Below are 25,170 nucleotides of genomic sequence, written 5' to 3' on the forward strand. Positions count from 1 at the left end.
TGAACTCGATAGGTTATTGGCTGCTTCCAGCTGGCATCTGTGACCGACAGGTGGTGTGACGACTTATATTCCGCCTGCTCGTTACTGACTGGCCGAGTCTTCTGTCAATCAGAGTCTTCCAACGTGTCTCATATGACGCGGCGCTACATCCCCCACCTTGACGCCGCGACGCTAATGCGGCGGATATAACGGTTCTGGTAACCGAGTTACGGGCCCTCTAAACTGCGACCGTGTGTCTTGACGACGACGTGACACTGTTTGCCTTGAATCTGAGGTTGTTTCAGCGCAGTCCACGTGGCTGAGCGACGACAATGAAGCAGTGTGGCGCGCGGAGCCTCGTCATGCGCCTGACGCCAGGCCCCGCGCTGCAGCGGCGTGCTCGACAAACTCCCGGGCAGCCGATTATGGCCGCTAATCGGGGGTCGGCCTGTCTATATGAGCTTATGCGGAATGAAAAGTCGTGTTTCCAGCTCATAAGGTGAACAATAGGAGCCATTATATGGTGTTGCCAGGCGTGGTGACGTCCCCGCAGCAGGCCTGGTTTTCCCTCTCACACACTGGAAGCTCGTGTGTGTGGATGGGACTGCGCCGCACTTGGTCACATTTCAACTAACTGCCGACAAAGTACACACGAGTAGACACGCACACACAGTCTTTTCCCTATCTCACATCATCTTGAATCTAATTTCTGGGTGGAACTATGCTTTATTTTTCACATTTAAACTATGGGGAAACTATAATCCAAGGTTTTCAGTAATGATAAACACTGGAGCATTTTTTCCTGTCTATATATTTGAAGCTGATTTCTGGGAGGAACTATGCTTTATTTTTCGTATTTAAACTGGATACTATAATCCAAGGTATCCATTGCCCCACGTATATTTGAAACACATTTCGTAATGGAAGTCCACTTTATATTTGAACTATCCATATTCAATAGTTTGACATTACAGAGTGTGTAAAAACCTTCCGAACACAAAGAGAAAGCCATGAATGGCTGCTGTATTAAGACCAATGGCCTGTCACAGACACTCCATGTGTTCGGTGTGGGCTGTCTCCCCTGGCTTCGCTCCTTCTGATCCAACATTTTGATGATGAGAAAGTGCCGGGCAGCTGACTCAGGATGTCAGAGGGGAAGGGCTCAGCACGAGCTGCCAAACCGCAGTTTTCTCACTCAGAGCAGATGAGCTTATTAATAGTTAATCTGAGAGCCGGGGGAGAGAAGCGCTCTCCATGGAGCTGTTGCTACAACCAAGTCTCCAAGGGAACCAAGAGGCCCGACTGGAGTGAGTGTCCCAGGAACAATACATTTGCACTGGTGTGTTTGCTCACAGGTGACTCCCTTCAGTCGGAGGCCAAACATGACACTGCTCTTGGTCCTGCTCTTCGTGAAGTTACGCATCATGTGCGTCTCTTTAAACATCGATTATTTTGGTCGGGGCTGAAGATGCTGCGTGGTCATGTCACACAATATGTGGGTCACGCTCCCTGCGCTACGGTGTAACGTGAGACACAAAGGCCGCCTCTGTTTGCCACATGTCTGAGTAATATGTCGCTGCAGGCTTGAGTCAGGACGCAGCAGCTATTTGTTGCTCGGCTGCTTTGCCGTCAGTCACTTCCCGTCTTCTTCTCCCTTCGTGGAGGTACAAGCAAATATTAGCACATATCAGCACAGTGGCTGAGACAGAAACTCGTGTGCAGAGTCCTCACAACACAACAGAGGTTTAAAGTGGAGTGTAATTCACACACGAAGCACTGGATCAATGAATGGCAGGTATCAACTTACTGTTCCTCACTTGCTTCAACCGCAGCAACTGTTGCTACACTCAAAACCAATGAGAAGAAAAGGAATAAAACATATTATTATCCTAATTATTTTTACAGCGGTTGCAGAATGTTAGTCGAGTGTCAGGGCTTCTTCATGTCATGATCACAGTGCCAAATAAACATGATATATTTGTGTCTTGTATCCTTTCTTTTCAAGGAATACTTTCTTTTTTCTCTTAAATAAATAATTTTGATTTATGTGGATACGTTGGCTGCTGCCGGAGTTTTCCTCCTGGGGAAGTTAGTTATTGTTGTGAGGGTAGATGCCGTATCAAAAGGTTCAGTTGTGCTCAACAGAAGGACAAAAACTGTTTATGGTTCTATAGTTTCCCATCGGTGGCCTCTCAGATTGGAAACATTCATTTCAGGAAGTAGAGGAAAGGTTGGTGGTTACCCGGATGTAACTGCAGTTCTATGAGTCTTTGCTGTGATATGTCCCCTCTTCAGTGCCTGCAGGCGGCCGGGGGTCTAAACACTTATATATTGAACTGGATGATATTAATGCCGTTTCCACTGGGTACAAAGAACATCAATGATGAATATGATCAGACTCTAGTGGCATATTGCTTGTTTGTTTGGGCTTCCTCCTGGCAAACCAGCAGCACACCTTTACTGTTGAGGCCGATTATTGAAATGACAGAAAATATTTTTTTTTCTAAAGCTACGGAGGAGGTAGGCTGGGGTTTTAGATGTGAGAGTCTGGGATGCTGCGCAGCGTTCCACAGGCGGGGTCAGAGTTCAGAGTGCTGCAGGTGCAGAGCAGTGCAGGTGGGAAGCACTGATGTGTCCCGGAACAGATCAGACCATCAGGTGGCGTTGGTGAGTCTGGTGGTAGCGTTTCACTGACTGGAACTGACTTGAGCTGCCCTCACCTCCGCTCTAACAAACACGCCATCAGTCGTGTCAAACCATGACTCAGCAGTCTTCAGATTAACGCTGTGTCAGGAGAAACCATTCTCCTCCAGAGAGCATTGATTTCCATGAAGGCCTGATCTTCAGAGGAGGATCTGTGGGGCTGCATGGTCCTTTCACCAAGGTCCTGCAGATGACATGATGTAATAAGTGTAAAGGAAGTCATGTGTGCGTGTGTGTGCGCTGCGTGGCGCCGCTCCTCGTGTCTTTGCTCTGGAACCAGTTCTCTGAGGTGTTGAAGATCCAGGTGAGCTATGCCGATTGTTTGGCCTCCACGCGTCGCAGAACATTTTAACACATCAGGCGGTTAAAACAAAACCAAAAAATATAAATATATATATATATATATATATATATTTTTTTTTTTTTTTTTTTTTTTTTTTTTTTTTTAACAAGAAATGCAATGAATGAATGAACTAGCATTGGCTCATTCGCTGAAATGCAGCAGCAGAGCATGTCAGCATCGACCATGTCACAGTTGTCCTGAACTCTGAGCTTGTTGTTGGCAGTTTCTGTCAACCAGTGTCTGACAAGGTGTCTTTCTTTTTGACCGATAGTGACCTCCGGGTCTGTGAGACTCCAGTGGGCCGATACTCAGTTTTGCTTTATGGAGCTCCTTTTTGTCGCACAGACACGGTGGCTGAGAGGCGCAAACCAAACACACTTTCACAAAATGACACAGACAATTGCGAAAACGAAACCCACAATCACACCAGGAACCACTCCAGCCTTTGTCGCCAGCCCAACAGCGGCCACAGTACTACGCTCACACCACCACTTCCAGGTCACATTTGTAGGTTCTTTGTGTTTTGTGTAAGGTCCACTCTCACGGAGAGCGGCGCAGAGACAGTGAATATGTGTGAGTGTGAATCTAGACAGGTGTGAGAGTGAAACAGCTGCAGAGCACTGATCAACTCTCCGGATCACATGACTGCAGTCACGCCCACATTCTGAAACGGAGCCGCATCAAAGTGTGTCAGGGAGATAACCCACTTCAGTCAATAGAAGCAGGTCGATCCCACGCTGGCTGCTGACAGCCGTTCTGTGCTGCTGTGATTTCAGACAGAGACACTCCCGTAACAGACACCATCCGGTGGGTGTGGCTCCGGCCTCAGTAGGACACACACACAGGTTTCTGGAGCGGGAGCTCGACCTGTAAGTGATAGCCAGGTGCGAGAGTCGCTCACAGTGGGAAGGTCTCCAGAGGCCGCCCTTGTTTCTCATGAAGTCAAAGACCGATTGTGAGGTCACTCTCTGAGTCATGACTCCCCTGCTGGTGCGGCCCACTTCTCTCTGGCCTGTGCACTTGAGCAGCACTTCCGGAGGCGTGACGTCACCGTGGAGACATTTCCCACTCGGACCCCTCCCCACACACAGGCTAATGCTCTGCACATGGGCAGGTTTCTCGGTGCAGTGACTGATGATGATTGGCCGACGCTGACAGCTGGAGCTGCTCTGCTCTGTACGAGTGTTTTGTGCTGCGATCCCAGCTGTGCAGCAAACCGTGCCGCTGTATTGATCACAGCCTACTGTGGCTGAGTGTAGCTTTATTATTCATGAGATTCCTTGCTGTCTCGGGCACAAAAACACTTTGCTTCTCTTTGTTCTTCATGAGCGCCGCTGGCTTGTCATGCGTTTGCCTGGAGGGATTTAGTTCCACATTTCCATGACGGATCCATGACTCCAGGCTGCAGGAGCAGGAGGTCCAACTGCGGTCCATACACTCATCCAGCGAGAATGGCCGCTGCGCTGCTCCGTCCAGGGAAAGTCCACCGCTCCCATGCATGAGGAGGCCTCGTGTTCCATAAATAAATCACATGCTTCCATCATACCGGCGGCTTCTGAGGCCGTTTGCTGCACAGTCAGGGCTTTGTTTAATGATCAGCCTCTGGTGCTGACCCTGCCTGATGCCTCGGTCTCAGGGGAAACTACTGCAGGCAACTTGCGAAGCCACATTGTTAGAAAAATGCAAATACCACAGAAGAGCGAGAGGTCAGACGCTGAGTACAATGAAGTGAGGAGAGGGCGACATCTGCTGGTGGTGTAGCTTATTGCAGGGACTCGAACACGTTTGTCCCATGAAGAATATCCTCAGTTTCAGAGGCCACTAGGTGGCGCTCTGAGTTGTAAACCGATGTGAAGTTTTATTAATACAGTAGTTTACAAACAAAGGTTGGAGAGCACAGTGCCATCCAGTGCTTGACCTTAACGTACTGTACCGAACAGCGGCGCACTAGCCGCGGGAAACATGATTTTCGTGCCCATTCCTCTGTCCTCTCTCTGTGGTGAAATCGTCTCCCTCCCCATGTCACGTGGGTCCACACCTCTCAGTGCGTGTGATGAAACCACCCTTCTGGGCCATTCCTGGTCCCTGGACCCTACTTTTTTAACAAAAACAATTTTCAACAAAATGTCTTTTCTCATCTGGTGTCACTACACGAACCGCTGATGTGGGTGATGGGGGCTGCTCAGCCCAGGACTCGCATCAGTTCGGCTTTGATTGGATTCATTAAATCATTAAATGCTGAGCTGAAGTCCGGGAAGCTACGTGAGGATGCTCTTCCTGGACTTCAGCTCAGCGTTTAACCACATCATCCCAGAGATCCTGGTCCAGAAACTGTCCCACCTGGGCCTCTCCTTCCCCATCTGCCTGTGGGTCAAAGACTTCACAGTCGCTCAGACTCGGCTCCCTCCTGTCCAGCACCATCACACCGAGCACCGGTTCCCCACAAGGATGTGTCCTGAGTCCCCTCCTGTTCACGCTCTACACATCCGACTGCTCCCCGACCCATCTCTCAAACACCATCACTAAGTTTGCAGATGACACCACCGTGGTCGGACTCATCTCAGGAGGGGATGAGTCTCACTACAGAGATGAGGTCAACAGACTGACTGCATGGTGTTCAGTGAACAACCTTCAGCTGAACACCACAAAACAAAAGAACTCATCCTGGACTTCAGAAAGGGCAGAGCGGGCCCATCCACGGTGACTGTGTGGAGAGGGTCCACGACATGAGGTTCCCGGGCGTGCAGGTCTCTGATGATCTCTCCTGGTCTGCAAACACCACAGCGGTGGTAAAGAAGGCTCAGCAACGTCTCCACTTCCTGAGGGTGCTCAGGAGAAGCAACCTGGAGGAGAGGCTGCTGCTCACCTTCTACAGAGAGCGTGCTGCATCACAGTGTGGTACACAGACAGGAAAGCTCTGCAGAGAGTCATCAACACAGCCCAGAAGATCACTGGCTGCTCTCTGCCCAGCCTGGAGGACATGGCCAACTCCTGCTACCTCAGCAGAGCCGGCACCATCATCAAGGACTCGACCCACCCCAGTAACTCTCTGGTCCACCTGCTACCGTCAGGAAGACGGTCACACAAAACCAGGACAATAGACGCAGAGATAGCCATCTCAGTAGTGGACAAACAAAACCAGATAAAACAGTCTACATTTTTCATGTATTACTGATCATATTGATCATCGTGCAATAAAGAAATAACTAGGTGCAAATGACTCACGTGTACATCCAGATGAGTGCCACTTTCTGTTATTACGCTCTTTTACTGCTGCTACTTGTGTGTATATATATATTATTTATTAGTTCCTATTGTTTTTTTCTGCGTGCTTGTCTGTTTTGATATATTCTCTTTACATGGTTTGCACCCAGGGAGTAGCGCTCAAATCTCGTTGTACACTGCACAAGGACAATAAAGGCTATTCTATTCTATTCGATTCTATTCATGGCCAACTGATCAGGTGTGTTGCTGGCTTTGACCACAAGATGGCAATGTTGCCTCAGTTCGCGGCTCCTCGGGTACCGCCTCCTCGGCCGCTATCCGAGCTGAACACGTCCAAACATTTGCAACGTGACTTTGTTGTTACGCTCTCCAACTGAAGCGTGTTCCAGACTGCGTTTTTATGAGCCTTTACATTCGGTCTGCTTTCGCAATCCTCCTGACTTTCTGTGGACATTTTATATTCAACGCGCGGCAGCTACAGAACCATGAGTTGAGATGTGCGCTCCACAGTTACGCGCCTCTGCTGTCCCACTGAGAAAGCAGCTAAACCACGTGCAAAGTGATGGCGACACCGCGGTTGGTGACGAGTGGCGTGCGGCGCTTATGTGGCGTGGTTCTGCTCCGTGTTTCACCGCTTCCTGGTCCTTCATTACTACGCAGGTTTGTCACACTTAAGTGCTTCAGCTCATCGAGCGAGTTTAAATAAGGAGACGCAGATAGCGGAGCGTCGAGATCAGCGCCACTGCTGAAGCTGCGCGTGTTTGTCTGCGCGCCGGAGTCGAACCTTTCATTAGATCGTGACTGCCTCACAGACACTTAGACACGTGCAGATCAACCTCAAAGTGTTTCCTCTGCTCGTCTTGATGCGTCGCATGGGGATCGATCCAGCTGCTCGCCGCTTGTTTATACACGGATTTATCGCTGAGGAGAGACATGATCAAGTGCTGCCATTAGCCGCGCCTCCATTCTCGCACCATCTGCTGCGGCGTTCGCTGTGAATGAGAGGGAAGAGACAACCACCCCACCACCACCGTCACCTCCGTGTGTGGAAACGGGCTCTCTGAAGACACGCGCTGGATGATGCTCGCGCCCTGATCCTTCACTCCTCAGATCCATCCACATGTATTTGCGAAACAAATTCATTTAAAACACAGTTATACGGAGCCCTGGAAGTGACGTGCATGTGTTTATTTTTGTTTTTTGTTTTTGTTTTGAAGTGAGTGTCACTTCCCCAGATCGATTTTCCATCTCTGCAGATGCAACTGCAACATTTCACCCACGAGCCAGACTGTGAGGACAAGCTGTCCAGTTCACCTGAATCACTCCAGAGGAGCAGGTTCTTTCACTCAAGGCAACACCACTATGTTGTCACCAAAACACAGCAAACCTAACCACATGGATCATGCACCTTCACATCATCCTGGAGAATGAAAAACAGGACTGCCATGTGTTGCAGTTACCCAATGCTTGGAGCCACACGCTGGAGAGGAGGTGCAGGATCTCAGTTCACAGGCGAAGGTTTCATTTAAAAGAACGTCCAACGAAGGGCAAAGACTGTCCAACTCCAGCTCACTAGATCTCAACAAAGTGCGCTTCACAACGAATGTCGCAAGCTTGACTTGGCTCAGCAGATTGGCAGTACTGACAAGACAATACACAATGAACCCAGACGGGAGGAACTCTTAAGGGAACAAAGCAATAACACAGGTGGGAACAATAACAGGATTAGTGAGAGATGCGACAAGATGGACAAGGTACACACAGGAAGACATGACAATACTTTCAAAATAAAACCAGAAACGACTAAATCAAACTCATGCTTGGTTATATGTAGAATGGCGGCGGAGCTCTCAAGGTCAAGAAAAGTCAAGTTGAACAGTAGATTCTTTAAAAGCATCCAAGGTGATTACATAAAAACATTTACTGCCATAGCAAATGTTTGAGTTGAAATATGTTTTAAAAATGAAACTGGCTAAAATGAAGGCTTTAAACATTAGCAATTGTGGCAAAAGGTCGGCAGAGCACTGTGCTGCTTGGAGCCGTGTTGGCAGTGTCATGAGCTCCGGTGGCACGAGCACTGGCTCCACAGTCTGAGTGTCTGCAGTCGGATCAGAGATGACTTCCTCTCTGTTTCAGCTGCCCTCCAGTTCAATTCACCCGTCTGGATCGGAACGCAACTTCCTCCAGAGCGAGCCGAACATGGCCATTTCGTGACTAAAGATGTGTTTACATGAGGGTGTTTTATTCAGATCGAGCATTTGTTCCAATTAATGGGACATTTCACCTGAGTCTTTTTGGCCGAACCCTTAAACCGATTCCAAAGGTGAGACGACCAGTCAGCAAGCTCCAACATCCCCTCAAAAACAGTGCAACCAGTAGTGGATCTGGTGATAGTTGTTTCACTGTAAATGGTCAGTAACATACTGTACATGTCAAGCACCAAATGAGAGATGCTAGTTAGACGCTGGGAACGCTCCTCCTGACAGAGGCGCAGCTCCCGGTGCTCCTGTGGGCCCTCGCCCTCCTGCTCTAGCAGACTCGGAGCACTTCTTGGTGCATGTAGAGCCACAGGTTTGTTATCGGACTCACTCATCTGAGAGCCGACAACATGGAGCTGGAGCCAAGCCATTTTCCCACCTGTTATCATCGAGTATCGTTGCCGAGTGGAAGGAGACGATGCAGAAGTTTGAGCTCGGGAAGTGAAGAACCTCTCTGAAGCGTCAGTGGAGCAGGTTGGCAGCAGGTTGTGCTGAGAGCGGCAAGGTGACGGGCAGAGGTTGCACGCGGCTCCTCCTGCTCCTGCACCAGCCTCTTTGTTCCGCACCTCCATCAGCAAGGCAGCGGGAGCTGGGCTTCCACAGAGGAGGAAATTGCTCTGAATTTGTGCGTCATTTAAAACACCTTCTCCCTGTTTTGTTTTCCCTCTCATTCACCTTTCCCCCAAACTCTCCGTTCTAACAGCCCCTCTGCCCATCCCTGTCCTCCGTCTCCCACCGACCAGAATTGATGCAGACAATTGGCCAGCCATTTGCCGCCTGGAGAGGCGAGCCACTTGTCTGCTTTTGCTCACTGTCGGCTCGGCTCTATCCTCATCCAATTGCAGGTATTGATGCCACTGCCATTGTTCCTCTCCTGTCCAGGGGGTGGAGTGGTTTGTGCGGAAATTGAGGACCCCTCAGGTGTTTGATGGTTTTTATTGATTCACACCAAACTGTCCGGCTCACATCTGCTGCCTGCCACTGCTTTTCTTCCTGGACGCTGCTTTTCATCAGTGCTGTTATTGAAGCCGTGTCTGGACTCCTTATGGGTCAGGGAAAATGATGCCAAAAACAGAAAATAAAAGTCTGTGTCTATTTATATGAGTACGACAAAGAGAAGGAAAACAAAGTAAATCAATGGCAGACGGAGGTCGGGACGGCAGTACAGATGATAGTGACTGACAAACTTCCAAGGTCGTCCCTGTGTCTTCACACTTACTTAGGTGACTACGGTCACCTATTGACCGTAGTGAAGCGGAGCCCTGCATCTGACCCTAACCCTAACCTGTACATTAAATACTTACCACCCATAAATACCTACCTCCTGGAAACGCCACCTGCAAAAAGACACAAAAAAGTTATCAACACAACTGGAAAACATTTGTCACCATCAAAGTACCTACCACCTTCCATACACTTACCTCTCTGTCTGTCCTAAGTTGCCTCGACTCGACACAGTCCACCCTAAGTTGCCCATCTTCTCCACTCGAAATTTAACTGTAAAAGTAAGGACAATGGGAGAGAAGATGATAAACCACTATTGGTACCTCTATCCACCTGAAATAAAGGGAAGATTTTGAAGCCGACAAGAATGGAAAGGGAGGTGAGAGATGGAAGATGGAAGAAGGAATTGGAAGACAGAGAAAAGGATAGAAGAAGGGTGGAGAGGACAAACAACCAAACAAAATAGAAGTGGCACCAAATTACACCCCAGGGAGGAATGTGCTCCCCTGCTGGGGTTGGTGCGGGGCCCGAGCTATTGCCGGACCATGTGTCCGACATCTGTATTTCGAACTCTAACCCCGAACCTAACCCGTCCTACGCCACTCACAGTTGCTGTGCCTGGAGTCGGGATGAGAATGGCGGGTATCGCAAGCACTCATTGTCATGTTACTGGAGTATATGTACGAGCCGAGGCCCGCCTAGCCACTACCAAGTTCCTGACGACATGAGGAACTATACCCAAGGTTCCACTGCATGTGAACGGCTGGGCCACACAGCCACGCCTCCAGAAAAATGGTCGCTTTTTAAAGATGAAATCCCACCTGATCAAACGTACAAAAATGAAGTGGAAACATTGTAACGTAACACTTGGCGGAGGTAGACAGGATTACGGTGGGTTTCGCCTGTTTTTCACAGAAAAATCCAGAAAGAAACCTGGTGATGAGTTAAGTTTGTTGCTCGCTGAACTCCAGTCACTTTCAGCTCTGCTGAGCCCAGAGTGTGGGACATGACCAGACCCATCCTGACTCCCATGGCATCACATTGTGGACTTGTGCGTCCTATACTGAGGCCAAAGGCAGCCTCCACGTTGCATGCTGACGCATAGACGTGTCGTAGACAACGCTCTGCTGCCCGTGTAGCGGGCGCGTTGGATGGCCTCCCGAGGACTGTAACAGGGACTGTAAGCCACTACCTTGACATGGGTTCTGACTCACAGTGGAAGCTGATGCTGAGACTTTGGTGTGTCTCGGTGAAGGTGCTGTTTTTACATGGTTTTCTTCGGTGGACATGACATGAGATCCTTTTGGGCAAACGTTTGGTCTTGTTGAATTCTTCTCAACAGAGAAGTGGACCGAAGCTGACTCATCAGAGACTGTGTCTGTGAAGGAGGGAGTCTCTGCACCAATTGCCCTGGTCATGTGACCCCTCTGACGCCGAAGCGCACGCAGCACTCGCTGTATTTCATGACTTCATTTCACTTTCATGATTTCATTCACTATATTTCATTCTCAACTCCAGCTTCAGTTCTCATCGACGTTGCAGACGCTGCGTGAGGAGGCCAGGGGGGTGATGTGTGCGCCCCCTCCTCACGGCTCAAACACTCATTAGAGGAAGACACGCGGCTTCTCACGCTGTCTGCATGAGTCTGTCGGAGATCATGAGATTAAGTCTATTTTTGCTCACCTGCGTGTGAGGTGTGGATCTCTGTGCTGCTCGTGAATTGAAACCAACTGGATGGTTATTTAGGAGAAGGAACAAGAATGAGACGCCTCACAATACAATGGTTTCACACAGCACTTTTGTTTGTATTTATCCATTGTAATTTGAACCTAAATCTGGGAATACAGTATCACTCTACACAGCTCTACACTATTGCAGAGGTGGGCAGTTACATTTCCTAAAGGGCCACATTATAAACTGTGACTGAGGAAAGAAGAAAGAAAAGAAAGGTGGCAATGACTACAAAATGTGACTGAAAAAAATCTTAACATAGCAAGGACGAATGAGCCATAATATGTTCAATGAAAGCAAGGATATTAAGAAGTGTAAATGTGCCATGAACTGTGGCACTGTGACTGTATATTTGGATGTGTAGGTCGAGACCCCGACCCACTGTGACTTTGTCTTTTCTTTTGTCCAGTCGTCCAGTAAAGAAATCTGCAAACCTGAGTGGACACATTCTGTTGTAACAACAAAAGAATAACAGGGTGACAAACATTGATCACAGATACTTGGATATTCTGCTGCATTTGTGACGTGTTTAACACTATGTGAAATATAAGTGAAAGTCTAACTGGACTGAGGTCATAACAATAAACTTGTTCACATAATATTGAAGTGCATTGTCGCCCCCCCATGATTGTACTTGTTAATAACTCTTAGAATATATTGCTGAACTTGCAGTATTGCAATGTATGGTGTCCGTGGGAGCACCACTTCTACTGCAGTCATAGAAACTCACTTCTTCCGAGTACGCACACAGTTCCGTGGAATCACAGCTAATGCAGAGTCCGTAGCAGTGAGCGCCATGACTCAGGTTTGTGCCGAGAGTCTGAGTCCTCGGAGTCTAGTTACAGTGAGGATCCAGTCACAAAACAACTGCACAACAGTTCCTCCTGTCAGGGATAAACTGGTGCTGGTTATCAGAAGACGCCAACTGGGTTGATCTGAATGTTTCAGGAAGACATGTTTATGAGCCATGGAATAGAAGAGGAACCAGGCAGGACAGGGTTAAGTGACAGTGTTGAGGCCTGTTAATGCTCCTCATAGGTATGAAAAGGCACCAGTCCTTTTTAGACATGCTGCCGTCACTGACCACATGCTTCTTTACATTGTTCACCAATACACCCACCAGGGGGAGCAGCCCAGAGTCAAACGTTTAGGACAACAACAAACTCCAGACTGTGGAAGAAGCATGGATCATGAAACGGAGGCAGCGTTGTCTCCACACCTCCGCAAGCCCTGTTCAAACGTGGCAGAAGTTTGATTAGACCAGAGTTCTGTGGCTCCAGAAAGAGCCGACGAAGGCTTTGTCTCCACAACAGTGAAGGTCAGCAGGAGCTTTCTGCCTCAGCAGTGAGGACTGCTTCATGGAGGAGGAAGGGAAGTTAGCTGAGGTGAGACAGGCATGTGTGAGAGACAGGCAGGAGGAGCAGTGAAGTCAGGGGACGTAAAGAAAGAGGGATTTCCGAACATTAAGTTGGATCTTCTCAACCGCCATGGCGTTTTGAGGATGAGCCCATCGGGTCTCAAAACCTGACGTTTAGAATGTGTCCCTCAACCATCTGTATCAAACAAACGTGACCCACAAAATGTTCTCAATAGCTTGGTTGGTTCAGAAAAGATCTTGAGAAGATCAAAGTCCCAGACAAGGTCCGCATAGCCTTAAACATGAATGTGAGAGTTTCGTCTCGTCTCAAACTCCACGGCTTTTCCTTTTGTCCTCAAGACAATTTCCAGGACAAAAGCAAAGTCGTGGTTTGTGTTCTCACCTAGACCACCTGAAGGTTATGGCCCAATGTTGCTCTCAGGTCCCCGATCTGCACTCTGACGACTCTGCTAGTGTCCAGTTTCACTGGCTTTTCAGTGAGGCCTTGGCAGCAGGAGCGGCCTCCTTGCATGTGAACGGTAGAAGAACGTGAAGCCATTTCTCCTCTTCATCTCATGAGCTGTGACAAACCCCGTGAGCCAAGTGTGAAGGAGCCAGACCTGGGAGTCAGGGCATGTGTGGGAGCCCCATGTCATGAAGCGCATCTGTGTCACTGAATGTTTGCTGGGTGAATCAACCCGCGCCTTGTGTGAGTTAGCAGCAGCTTCTTTGTCAGTCTGTCTTCTGGCTCTGTGAGGGCGGATAGCTTCATCTGCTCCTTGTTAAGAGGCGCTAATTAACGCATGTGGGCTCCAGCTGGTTGGATGGTGTGTGTGTGTGTGAGGGGGGGGGGGGGGTTAATGAGGGCCCTCGCTCTGCCTGCTATGATATGATGAAAACCCTCTGGAGTCAAGCAAGAGGCTGCTCGGACCTCTGCAGGAGAGCAGTGGCCGGTGCTGCTCAACACCACCGAAGCATGCAGCTGTCTGGTGCTGCTGCAGCTCAGCGATGGAATCACTCAGGCTTCCTCTTCAACAAACCTCAGCTCGACTACTGTGCAGATATTGAGAAGAGGACTCCCCCATCGCTGTGCATTTCCTCTCAGCCACGCCCCCTTTTGCACTGCACAGTAGGCCGGGGAGATATGGTCGAGAAATAGCATCTCAAAACCCTTTAGGACTAAATTAAGCAGATATAAACTCGAATTGAGGCAGGAATGTGAACATACTGAATCATACTGCACATTAACAAGAGCCAAACATTTGAAACTCCTTTAAAAATAACTCAAGTTATTTAAGCTGTCAGACTGTTCCGTCATCGATATCTGCTCCTTCAAGTTCCACCGCTCACCTGACTTCACCTGACTTCACCTGACACATAGTCACGTACCAGAATCAAGATCTTTTGTCCTTTATACCTTAAATCACTCCTATGATGATGAACTTCTCTACTTCAGCACTCGCCAGTGACACGAGGAGCGTTTGGTTTATTCTCCACATTTAAATGGGTGTGAGCGAGTGTTGTGATGCTCTTATCCACATCGAAATAATCCTTCGCTTTCCGAACCGTCACTGCTGTTGCGAGTCAGAAAGCTGAGCAGCTCCTGCTCCTCTGAGGTTCTGACGCTGGAGACTACGTCGGAACGCATCGGACAGAGAGTGGCGGTGTATAGGAGCGTCTTCCGGGTCCAAGTCACTCGTTGATAGAAGCAGAGCTGCCGTTTCGCCACATTCTGCTGAGGAGGGAGGTGAGTCTGTGCCTTGTTGTTAGCACTAGTCATGTCCATCTATGGAGGAAACGGCTGAGCAGCAAGGGCACCTACGGAAGCCCTGGAGGGAAACTGGCACGCCGTGAAAAATTGTGATTTTTTTTACTCAAATGAATGGAGAAAATGGATTCATCGTCCAGGCCGACTGTATAGTGCCTACCATACCTGTGTGCAGGGACATGTGGACAAACATACGTTTTCCTGTTATTGATGCAGGTGATTGAAACGTTCGTCCTTAATTACCAAAGTGGGGATTAGAACAGAAACTGAAGGTGAAATCCTCCTCCCTTCCCAGGAAAGTCATTTCACATTCGAGGGTTTCTGTGAGTGAACAAAGGCCAGAGTGCCGATGTTCTCCTGACAACATCTGAGCGACATGCTGCACAGCGAGACGCTGGCCCGCTCCTGACGGGCGAGTGCCCTGCAATACGTCCACCATGAGAGAGGGCCGTTCTCCCAGACGGCGTGGGAGGAAATCAAAAACAGCAATCTTATCGTATCATCTCAATCACCCCTCGATTTACCTAGAATGCCTGGCTGGGGCTTTTCACTCTGCTCTCACTGGACTGAACAATGTCATTCATCTTCTGCATACTTATCAAAGATGCACTATACAGAAGGTAAACCATTTCATGTAAGCACTGCTACTTCTAGAGCTACTACTTGCAATACAACACAGGGCAGTCCTGAAACAGTCGGTGGGACAGGCACCTCAACCTTGGCTCACATCATGTTCTCGACAGCTGGACAAAAGTCGCTCCACATTATGCTCGGATCCGGACGGATCCTTCTGTCCGTGCTCTGCCTTCATTTCCTCTGTATTTCTGCACGTTTCTACTAAGCTCACAGATATGGACCAAACAGAGCAGTGCCACCTGAAACCATGGGGGGCAGTGTTGCGATACGTAGCTCTAGTGAGACAGGAAGAAGACAGAACAACGGTGGAAACTCTCTGTCCTCCAGTGGCCATATAGTTCACCTCCTCACCAACCACCGCCTCCTACAACGCTGCCTCCGTTTCCTCTTCTGTGCCAGAGCTACTGACTCCACAGTCGCCATGTTGGTTTGGAGTTTGTTGTTGTCATTAGATTTTGACTCTTGGTGGTGATATTTGTGAACAGCAATGTAAAAGAGCATGGAACTATGTGGTCAGTGACAGTAACATCGTTTTTCATTGAACCACACTGAGATGAATTGAGATTGAAATATTACCTTACAGGTTTTTGTAGTTGGAGGTCTTGTCGCTCCCTAGACCAGCACAAGAGCTACTACAGTGCCTGTGAACAATGGATGAAGGGAGTTCCTCAGCCATATTGTGCAAATTAGAAAGTCACAGTTTAAACAAAGTGTCATTTCAAACAGGGCCTTTGATGTGTAGCATCAAGGGAACACCATTTAAACTGGCCTTGGTTCAGCCTGACGGTAAAATGGTCAAAATCTCCTCACTTCCAGGAATAAAAACTGGTGTGTATGTGAGTGATCCACCAGTTGTTGGCAGCCAAACTCTCACCTGCTCCTGCCGAAATGGCAACACTAGATTCTGACTGGCTCTGGAGTCGGTCCAGCTCTATTTGATCACTTTCATCTTCTACCATGTGACAGGAATCTTTGTGATGTCATCAATAATGGACAGGCGAGGTGGTGACTGAACTAAGCTCAGAGTGGGACAGTCATTTGCACTCTCCAATTAAAGCAGCCTTGACAGGTCGCCCAGTCAAGTGCGGGCTGCAGACCAAACCCTGCCGACTGGCGTCGAGAGTCTCTCTGCTCTTTTGGGAAGCTTCACAAAATGTCCTGCTCCCCGGGCAAGTGTGTCGCGGAAAATCACAAGTTCAAAAAGAAGGACAGGAAGGACAGTCCGGAAAAGACAGTGAGGCCCGAGAAGATGGAGAAGCTAGAGAGGACCGACAGCACTGGGAATGGAGAGAATGCTGAGAAGAGAGAGGCAAGATCTAAAGCTGGGAAGGAGGATGTTCCCCCGAAGAGGGTGGAAAAGATCAGTCCTCGTTTTTCCAAGGAGTTTTGGATGGAACTGCTGTCACGGGAAGAATCTGAGAAAGTGGTGGGCGACATCATGGAGTACCAGATGCAGAGGGTCATGGCTGGCAACCTGCTGGTGGACATCAAACGGCAGGTAGGAGTTTGGTTCCCACACAGCCGGTGACATCCAGACCAAATGTCCCTTTTGCCCCGCAGCGTGAGAATTACACCGCCTACTGGGCCCGGAATTACATTCTGCAGAAAGTGACTCAGGAATTAACCTGTCGAGACGAAGGAGAAGACCCAGAGGAATCGTCCAAAACCGAAGACTCTGAGCTGGAGCCCTTAACCATTGACATGTGGGCCCCACGATGTGTTCCAGCTCAGAAGATCCTGCACTCTCCAGAGCCTGTCGACGAAAAGGTGCTTTTCTTTTTGTCTTGTTTGTCCATGTTGGTGGCATCTCCACCTTGAGACCCACCTGTAGTTTGCTCTCATGTTTCCATTAGGAGGCTGAAGTTGAAAGGGTCAGAACATCACCTGTGACTCGCTGGCAGCCCAAGGTTCCCGCCCCCAGCTCACCTGTCAGAAGAACTGCGACTTTAACAGAACCTCACAGGAAAAACCAGACTACCTCGGGCCCCAAACAGGGTGTTAAGAAGTCCCCTCCTCGGCCACCTGTCTCCACGACACACCTGCACGTGGACAGTAGAAAGTCAGCTGCGCTGGCACCTGTCTCGGACATGAGGCAGGACGTGGACAGTGCGATCCCCACAGACTCCCCGCTCTCCCTTCAAGCCGCCTCTCTCCAACCAAGAAAATCAGCCAAGAGCCTCGATCCTTCCAGTTTCCCTCACCACTGGATCCTTCCTCAGTATGAGATCACAGACACCCCCTGCACCAAACCCGGCTATAAGGCAACGGGGGGCTTCACTAAAATCATGAAGAAGAATCCGACGTGTAAAGATGGTGGATCAAGACGGGCCACTGACCTGCGGCGTGGACTGTCGAGCAAGGACTTGGACAGGAAGTGAGGGGATACACTCACCTGTACGCCCCTGGAATGGCTGCCGCGCTGAGCTTCAGTCTCCGGGTGGAATGATTTCTCATCAAGCTGAAGTCCTCTGGACACTCAAGGTCAAGCCATGGACCCAAGGAATTCGAGCAGCACCACAGACTGTATGAACCTGAGTGACATCAGGAGTATGATGTAAATATTTGTTGTCAATTTCACTGTACAGAAAGTTGTTTTAAGCTGCTGTTTTCAGTTGGTAGAATGAAGTGGCCAGCAGCACCACTGAGACCTCCAGACCCAGAGATGGTACTAGTCCCAGTACTAATGTGTTCCATCCACACACGTAACTACCCTGCACTCTAGTAGTGGAGACCAGAGACCATCAGCTGTGGGCCCGAGCTCACCTGTCAGAAGGACCGCCACTCTAATAGAACCTCGAAAGAAAAACCAAACCACCAAGACCAATGAGGGGCAGCGACCCCAAGACCAACTGAGTCCAGAATCCAGAAGTCTATGACAGACCCAGATGTTTTGAAATCTCAAATATGAGACTTAACCTCGTGGGGACCAGCGTCCGCCTGCTCAGTCAGACCCGGCAGCGTCCGCCTGCCCAGTCAGACCCGGCAGCGTCCGCCTGCCCAGTCAGACCCGGCAGCGTCCGCCTGCCCAGTCAGACCCGGCAGCATCCGTGGTGAAGACTCCAGTTCAGGTGGCAGTGGAGAGGGAGGCAGACGTGTAGACAGGAGACGGAGACGGTGAGCGCTGGGAGCCCGTCTCACCCACAGAGCCGCTCATGCTGGGGAGGGGAGGCGGCGAGTGAAGTCGAGCAGGAAGACGGGATCTTGCTAATTTATTTACAGATTTAATTAGCTGGATGGAGGCCTCGGAAGGAAGAGAGCGATCGGGCGAGCGAGAGAGAGAGCGAGCGAGGGGAGACGTTGTTGCCAGCGTCGCGGCTCTTTCATGATCCCTGCGCTCCTCTGTCTGGGGAGCCGCTTCATTAAAACCCTCATTATGTGACTTTTAATTAGTTTCCCCCTCTTTTGTTTCCTTTCACCATATGGCCGCGTTCCCCGCTCAAACTCACCTAATTGAGCTAATTAAGCCCCTCGCTTCAATTATTCAAGGCCTTGGGATTGGACAGGAGGAAGCTCCTCGCTCGCCCTCTGAGACAGAGAGAGAGAGAGAGTTTCGGCCTCACGCGGGCTGCTGTGACCTGACGCCGAGCGTCACCAAACCGTCCTCCCAGGTGATCCAGCCTGCTCTCTAGGCAAGTCCTTCATGTGCTCACCGATATCTACTCTGTTGAGTCCTGCATGGGGCCACGCAAAACGCCTTTTCACCTTCTGAGGAGCACAAACTACAATGCATGGGCTCCAACTGCGGCTCATTCACGTCCTATAACGTGGTCCTGCTGCAATGTTTGTGAGCTTCTCCGAGCCCAACGTCACAGCCACACGAGTCGCTCATCTCACCAGTGTGACTTTGGTTCTTATTCACTCTCCCGTTCCTGACTTTCCCCACAAATTCACAGAGAAGCGCAAGTGCAGACTCATAATATGGACATTTATTGGTTTAATTTTGTCTGAATCGCTTTAGTGAATGTGGCACATTTTCGTGGAAATGGATGAAACTTATTTGCTGCGCATGCAACTCATTTTTAAACAGGCATCAGCTGCTGAGGTGCTCCATCTTCCAGGACCCCGGGGACAGACAGACCATCGGACCTGCTTCTGAACGCTGTGCTGCCCAGATGTTCATATATAATCATATTCATGATTTTAGTGCTCCACTACGGTTGTCGTACTGGTGTTTCTCTGTGAATTTGTCAGGAAACAGAGCGGGGCACACTCAGGAACGGGAGAGTGAATAAGAACCAAAGTCACACTGGTGAAATGAGCGACTCGTGTGGCTGTAACGTTGGGCTCGGAGATGCTCACATACGTTGCAGCAGGACCACGTTATGGCACGTGAATGAGCCGCAGTTGGAGGCCCATTCATTCTTCTTCCTGTTCCTCAGAAGGTAAGAAGGCGTTCTTCATGACCCCATGCAGGATTCATCATCATCTTCATCACCATCAAACAGCGCCCCACTCACTGTTCACGGCTGCCTGTGGTGGCTCCACAGCTCCCAGCTCTGATCCACCCCGGCAGCCTGCAACAGTTCAACAGTCGCCACTGACCTTTGCTTACCGACACACCTACAGGATTTTGGCACGTGTGGAATTCCCCACAACTTTCCTTCATCCCGGCTGGTTCAACAAAGACGTCCCCACCATGTTTACCTTCCAAAACAAACACGGCTGGATGCTGACGTCAGACTTCAGCACCAGGGCCAACGCTGTCATGGGGCCCATCCAGGAGATCTGCCAGCACTGTGGCCAGTGCTGCAGCCTCAGGAGGCTCCTGCACGGCACTCTGCTTTCCTCCCATTGTGCCACAGCTGGGGTTGCTCTTTATAGACTGTGATCCAGCTGTTTGGCCTCTTGGTTCCATCATTGCAGCAGCCACCTGTATGTTCCACGGATGTGTGGATCTTCTCCGTTCTCGGTACGTAGTCAATCTGCAACTGGTCGTAGCTGTTCATAGCTATAGCCTCTCCATTTCACCGTGCATGTGCCTCTGTCTGCTGGTGTGGTGGTGACCCTGCTGCCCTCCTCCCTGGCTGGACTGGTGGAGGGAGAGCAGCAGATCTTTGCTCCTATCTTCTCAGTCTCCACTGAGGTCCACGGTGGCCTCGTGCGGGTGGGATATGGGATAGAGGGTGGGATATCCCTTAATCCTCAAATGTTCTCACTGGGAGCAAGGACCGTCCCCATTCTCAGGAAGTTCAATTGAAGAACAAGATGGAGGGACTCTGCGACCTCCCGTGCTATTGAGGAAAACCCAGAATCCTTTGCGTAGTGTCAAGGATGGCGTTGAAAACAAACAAAAACAAAAAAACAAGCTACGAATGCAAACATTTTCTTTGTTATTGGAGATATAAAAGACAAACATAGCTACAGACGGCGTCGTCGCTGATCCTTCCTACCAATACTGGCTCTCTCTCTCCTCTGTACATAACCAAACCAGAGCTTCAAAATCCATTGTCAGTCGTATATATCATATAGGTCGCGTCAGTGTCTCCAGGCTTTGCTTCTAATTTCTGTCTCTTCACGTCATGTCTCATTGCTATAGTGAGATCCTGAGGTAGCTCACCTGCACGTGCTCCGATAAAAGCCTGGTCACATGACCCTCTAATTGGCGTCTGAGAAGGCTGCAGCTCATTAGAAGGAGGCAGATGAGGCCCGATGCCTTGGATATGAGACGTGAGCCGCGGCGCATCAGGACTTCTCCTCCGTCGGCCCACACCAAGAGGGTCGACGGCCATCATTTGCATACGTTAATGAATTTGTGCGGCGCGTCGTGACGTGCAAAACACCATTGTTGTGGCCTCAGCGCCAGCCATGACGAGTGGGCGGAGCACCAGGCCGGCGCCACGCTGCCGACAGGCTTGGTGTCACCTCAGCTCACTGACCTCAGTGGTGTCCAGAGTGTGAAGCTGTTACTTCCTCAAACTCAGATTCCAAAGTTCTGACCGTCGTCGCTTCATTAGCTCCAGACCCTGTCCTCTATATTTCATACTTTTCTCTTCCTCTTTTTGAAATGTTGGACAGAACCTACTTGGAGATATCCTCTTAGCAGGGAGGGTTTTATCAATGCATGCAAGAGGACTACATCGAACATTCAAGGCTGCTTTGAGCAGAACTTGAATTTTCATGTTCCTCCTTCCTGCTCCTACAACAGCAGTTTCCAGGAGGCAGAGCAGGAGCCGGCAGGGAGGCAAGTGTGATGAAAACAGAAGGTCAACAGTGGCATCACTGTCACCGCAGCATTTTACAGCTTCACGCCACCGTGCCGACGAATAGCTCCTCACAAGAAAATATCAAGAGACATTTTTGTTTTTATTAAACCTTTGACACCCAGGAACAGACACGGGTCCGGTGCCCCACCGAAGTGTGTGGCGTGTGTTCAGGAGTTCAGAAGTTCGTGAAGGAAACACAGGTGTTGCTCACTGAAGGTCCCGTCCGCAGACGTCCAGAGTCTTTGCTCAGATTGTCCGTCAGTCCTGATGAGTCGATCCCAGAAGTGAGGCGCCGTCGAGCGTAAATATAAGACAGAAGAGTGCGAGGACTCCGCGGGAAGGAACGTGAGGCGAGAAATTGCAGGAGGATCCGCGACATCTCCGTCTCAGCAGACCTGCGGGGGAGAGAGAGGTCATGCATGAGCTCACAGCAAAACTCAGTTAAGTTCTGATGACAAGGAGTCAACAGAGTTGCCTCCGTCTGGACCAAGGACTGAGTGATCAGAACACTGGGGCCTGCCTGTCCTCATGTGAGCGCTCGACTCCTCTGCTCGACCGGAGGGGTCCTCGCCATGTGGCACTTCCAGGGATCAAACAGCATGAGAGTGCTAACATCACCGAACATGATAAACAAACATGGCCGACCTCCAGAACAAAACAACACTGCCAGCCTGGAAACCACTCACAGAACATAATCACGAAAAGATGGACTTATTTTAGCATCACTTTTTATTTAGCATCTACATTTATCGATTTATTTTGTGTGTGTTCTTTGCACTTGAAATACTTTTTTATTAATCCTCAGGAAAACCAGGCACTTTTGGTTGCAACAGTCTGTAAAAAGTCTGCAGAATGCCGGAGGGACCGAATAGGTTTGAAGCAAAGCTACTCCAGAGGCATGTGCTTTTCCAATCATCTTTGTTTCCACACGGTTGTCATGTGTTGCTCCTCACCAGTCTCACTCGCTCGCTCACACGGCCTGAACTGTGCCTTGATGCACGGCAACTGACTGTGAGGTGACAGACAGGAGGCTTCACTCTGTCCAGTCAGGTCCTTACAGGTGAGGATCAACCATGTCAACACACAGGCTGCAACAGTTTGCAAACGTTGAGTCTTTAGTTACCCCACGCTTCCCTTCATCCATACAATAAATATTTCTTTCGATTACTAGCATTATTTTTTCAGATTTTCAGAACAGAGTTTACACAGTGATCAAAGGAGCCCGTCTTTTTCATAAAGACCCTGAACATATTCTGAAAAGATGATCTCCATGTCGCACTTCAGCTGACAGTTTGCATCTATAGCCATGCTTCGTATACAACTACGGCAGATCAAAACAATGTGTCCAGTGTTGTGCATGTTGCTGAGCCTCTGAGGTGATTCTGAAGGAGCTTCCTGATGGATGTTGTGTTCTGCTGGCTTGTTGGAGTGAGGAGACATTACTGGCCACCCTGCTGCTGAGAACCACTTCCTTTGAGTGACATTCAGAACACAGACAAAAGGAGCGATTCATCTGGAGTTAACTCGGCTTCAGTGCGATGAATTGAGATGAAAAACTGATCTATTGACAGCCCCGAGCGCAGCTTCTCAATACCAGGTCAAATCAGAGCGACACGCACCTTTTGGTCTGTCAGCAGAGAGCTGCCCTGCAGCGGCGGCAGGTGGCTGTTGAGCAAGGCAGCGCCCGGCCTGTCGTTCTCACAGAAGATGGTCCCGTTGATGAGGTGGAAGCGATCACCGGGCATGAGTCTGTTCCGGCAGGTGGCACAGCTGAAACACTGACGGCAGCAGCAGAAGAAGAAGAAACAGAGTCAGTTTCACCAGCATTCACGCCGGGACACACAGGGAGGACTGGCTCTGCCAGCTGCGACTGAGACGGTGAACATGCGTCAACCCCATCGCCACTCAAGGACCACTCAATTCACAATACTGTCTGCAGTCAATTTCACTTGAAGCTTTCACATCTTAGCTTTAGACCAGTCCTGCTCAAAGAGTGGGGCAAGAGAAAGTGACTGTGAAGCACTGCTTCAGACTCTTCCTCAGGACCTGAGCGACAGAACTCACTGGAGGTGAGGGTTTACCTTGAGGTGATAGACGTGGCCCTGCGCCCTCATCACCAGCTCGCTGGCCGGGATGGACTCGCTGCAGGCGCTGCACGCACCGCTGTGGCCGAACAACCTGTCAACAGGAAAGCAGAGTTGGAACCCTCCAGCTCCAGCTTCCTTCCTTCCTTCCTGACCTGATGTAGTCGCCCCGGCACAGGATCATGCCGCCCTTGCTGTAGCAGGTGGTGCCCAGGTCGCCCAGCGGGGCCTGGCAGCACGTGCACTTGAGGCAGCCCGTGTGCCAGTAGCGCTCCATGGAGAAGAGCAGGAAGCGGTCGGCGATCTTCCCGCCACATCCTGCGCAGGAGCGGGGGAGGCCCGCCGCCTGGCTGTTCACCATGGCCGCGTCAGCTCCTGCGCACACGCCAACTCCTCGCTTGGCCAGGTCTGAGGGTGACGTCAGCGCAGGTGCGTCTCAATGGCACACCCTTGTCTTGAAAGACAAACACACTTTCACTGATTTCACACACAAAGGTGCACAGGCAAATCTATCAAATCATCTTTTTCTTTCCTGTTTATTAAAGCCCAGCCAGTAAAACATGACGTCATCCGTGAACTATAAGGCTAAACAAGTTTGAGGAACTTATCCTGAAAACAAACATGTTCCCTGAGGGAGGAGACTTCAGGCAAGCCTATAGACAGATCACGTGTCTCAGGGAGTCAGTGTCGACAGCGAGTCAGGACTGTCCTGACACACGGTGACTGACCCTTCACTCCACACCGCGGAGGTCTGCGTGCGTGCGTGCGCGTGCGTGCGTGCGTCCTCCTCCGACTGAAGGCCCTCACAGCCACAGTTGCTCAGTGGAGGACAGAGCCACAGCAGGAGCGCAAAGTTGTCCACCGAGCCACTCGGGAACCAGCCAGGCGCTGGTTTCTGAACTCGGGATGTTGGACCGCCATGTTGTTCACTCGAGCCAAGCGGAAACAGACGTTACCTTGAGACGGAACTTTCACAGCGCGTCACGCCGCAAACATGGTCCGGGACGGAGGGCGCCTAATCCGACATACGCGTCCAAGAGGGCACGAGGCGACAGAGCGTCGCCCACACCTGCAGCAGCTCAGTGACGGCGCGTCTGTGACGGACGGAACTTTAATAAGAAGGGCGGTGACGGGCGGGCCCTCAAGAGGCGTGACTGACAGCTTCAGCGCTTCCTCCGAGGAATGAAACAGAAGCGGACAATTCGTTTCTTTGCTTCTTCTTCCTTCGCCTTTTCCTCCGCGCCCCTCCCACACGCACGGGGCGAGGGGTCCACGAGTGGAATCATAACTAACAATAAAAAAGCAAAGCCGTTATTGTTGTCATGGAATTGTCATACAATCCTTTTGTTTTCATTTAAACATCGGATCTACTGAGTCTACTGACTTTAGCTTTGACTCACTATATTGAGAATGTCATCAATTATTATGATTCAAACTTTGCGTGTGTGTTGCTATCTATCTATCTATCTATCTATCTATCTATCTATCTATCTATCTACCTGTCTGTCTGTCTATCTATCTATCTATCTATCTATCTATCTACCTGTCTGTCTGTCTGTCTATCTATCTATCCATCTATCTATCTGTCTATCTACCTGTCTGTCTGTCTATCTATCTATCTATCTATCTATCTATCTATCTGTCTGTCTGTCTGTCTAT

The 25,170-nt window shown here is 49.9% G+C and overlaps 2 protein-coding genes and 1 long non-coding RNA gene across 4 annotated transcripts; 1 reads left to right on the forward strand and 2 right to left on the reverse strand.

Moving 5' to 3' along the window:
* Window positions 1-8,995: 8,995 nt before the first annotated feature.
* Window positions 8,996-16,201, reverse strand: LOC128763119 (uncharacterized). The gene is made up of 3 exons (XR_008415614.1): window positions 16,099-16,201; window positions 9,930-15,865; window positions 8,996-9,845 (listed from the first exon to the last, which is right to left on the reverse strand). It is a non-coding gene; the product is annotated as an uncharacterized LOC128763119 (long non-coding RNA).
* On the forward strand, window positions 15,974-18,610 carry LOC128763118 (uncharacterized). Of its 2 annotated transcripts, XR_008415613.1 has the most exons (4): window positions 15,974-16,722; window positions 16,785-16,991; window positions 17,078-17,778; window positions 17,837-18,610. XR_008415613.1 is itself a non-coding variant. In XM_053871930.1 (3 exons), exons 1-3 carry the CDS (start codon window positions 16,378-16,380, stop codon window positions 17,600-17,602), a joined length of 1,077 nt encoding a protein of 358 aa, XP_053727905.1. In that variant the 5' UTR covers window positions 15,974-16,377; the 3' UTR covers window positions 17,603-18,610. The 2 variants fall into 2 exon arrangements, 1 of the variants encoding a protein (XP_053727905.1); XM_053871930.1 differs by having other exon boundaries at window positions 17,078-18,610.
* Window positions 18,611-21,514: 2,904 nt separating this feature from the next.
* LOC128762585 (LIM domain transcription factor LMO4-B-like) lies at window positions 21,515-24,632 on the reverse strand. Its single transcript, XM_053870922.1, has 5 exons — window positions 24,468-24,632; window positions 23,667-23,965; window positions 23,509-23,605; window positions 23,047-23,205; window positions 21,515-21,822 (listed from the first exon to the last, which is right to left on the reverse strand). The coding sequence occupies exons 2-5, from the start codon at window positions 23,870-23,872 to the stop codon at window positions 21,814-21,816; spliced, it is 471 nt and encodes a 156-aa protein (XP_053726897.1). The 5' UTR covers window positions 23,873-23,965; window positions 24,468-24,632; the 3' UTR covers window positions 21,515-21,813.
* Window positions 24,633-25,170: the final 538 nt, after the last annotated feature.

This window comes from Synchiropus splendidus, chromosome 7 (genome assembly GCF_027744825.2).
Source record: "Synchiropus splendidus isolate RoL2022-P1 chromosome 7, RoL_Sspl_1.0, whole genome shotgun sequence".
Classification (NCBI taxonomy): Eukaryota; Metazoa; Chordata; class Actinopteri; order Syngnathiformes; family Callionymidae; genus Synchiropus; species Synchiropus splendidus.

Coding starts and splice junctions, on each gene's coding strand:
- LOC128763118 (XM_053871930.1), top strand. CDS start 16,378: ATGTCCTGCTCCCCGGGCAAGTGTGTCGCGGAAAATCACAAGTTCAAA. Junction 16,723..16,784: donor TGGTGGACATCAAACGGCAG/GTAGGAGTTTGG, acceptor TTTGCCCCGCAG/CGTGAGAATTACACCGCCTA. Junction 16,992..17,077: donor CAGAGCCTGTCGACGAAAAG/GTGCTTTTCTTT, acceptor TGTTTCCATTAG/GAGGCTGAAGTTGAAAGGGT.
- LOC128762585 (XM_053870922.1), bottom strand. CDS start 23,872: ATGGTGAACAGCCAGGCGGCGGGCCTCCCCCGCTCCTGCGCAGGATGT. Junction 23,606..23,666: donor TGCCGGGGCGACTACATCAG/GTCAGGAAGGAA, acceptor TCCTGTTGACAG/GTTGTTCGGCCACAGCGGTG. Junction 23,206..23,508: donor GCCACGTCTATCACCTCAAG/GTAAACCCTCAC, acceptor TGCTGCCGTCAG/TGTTTCAGCTGTGCCACCTG.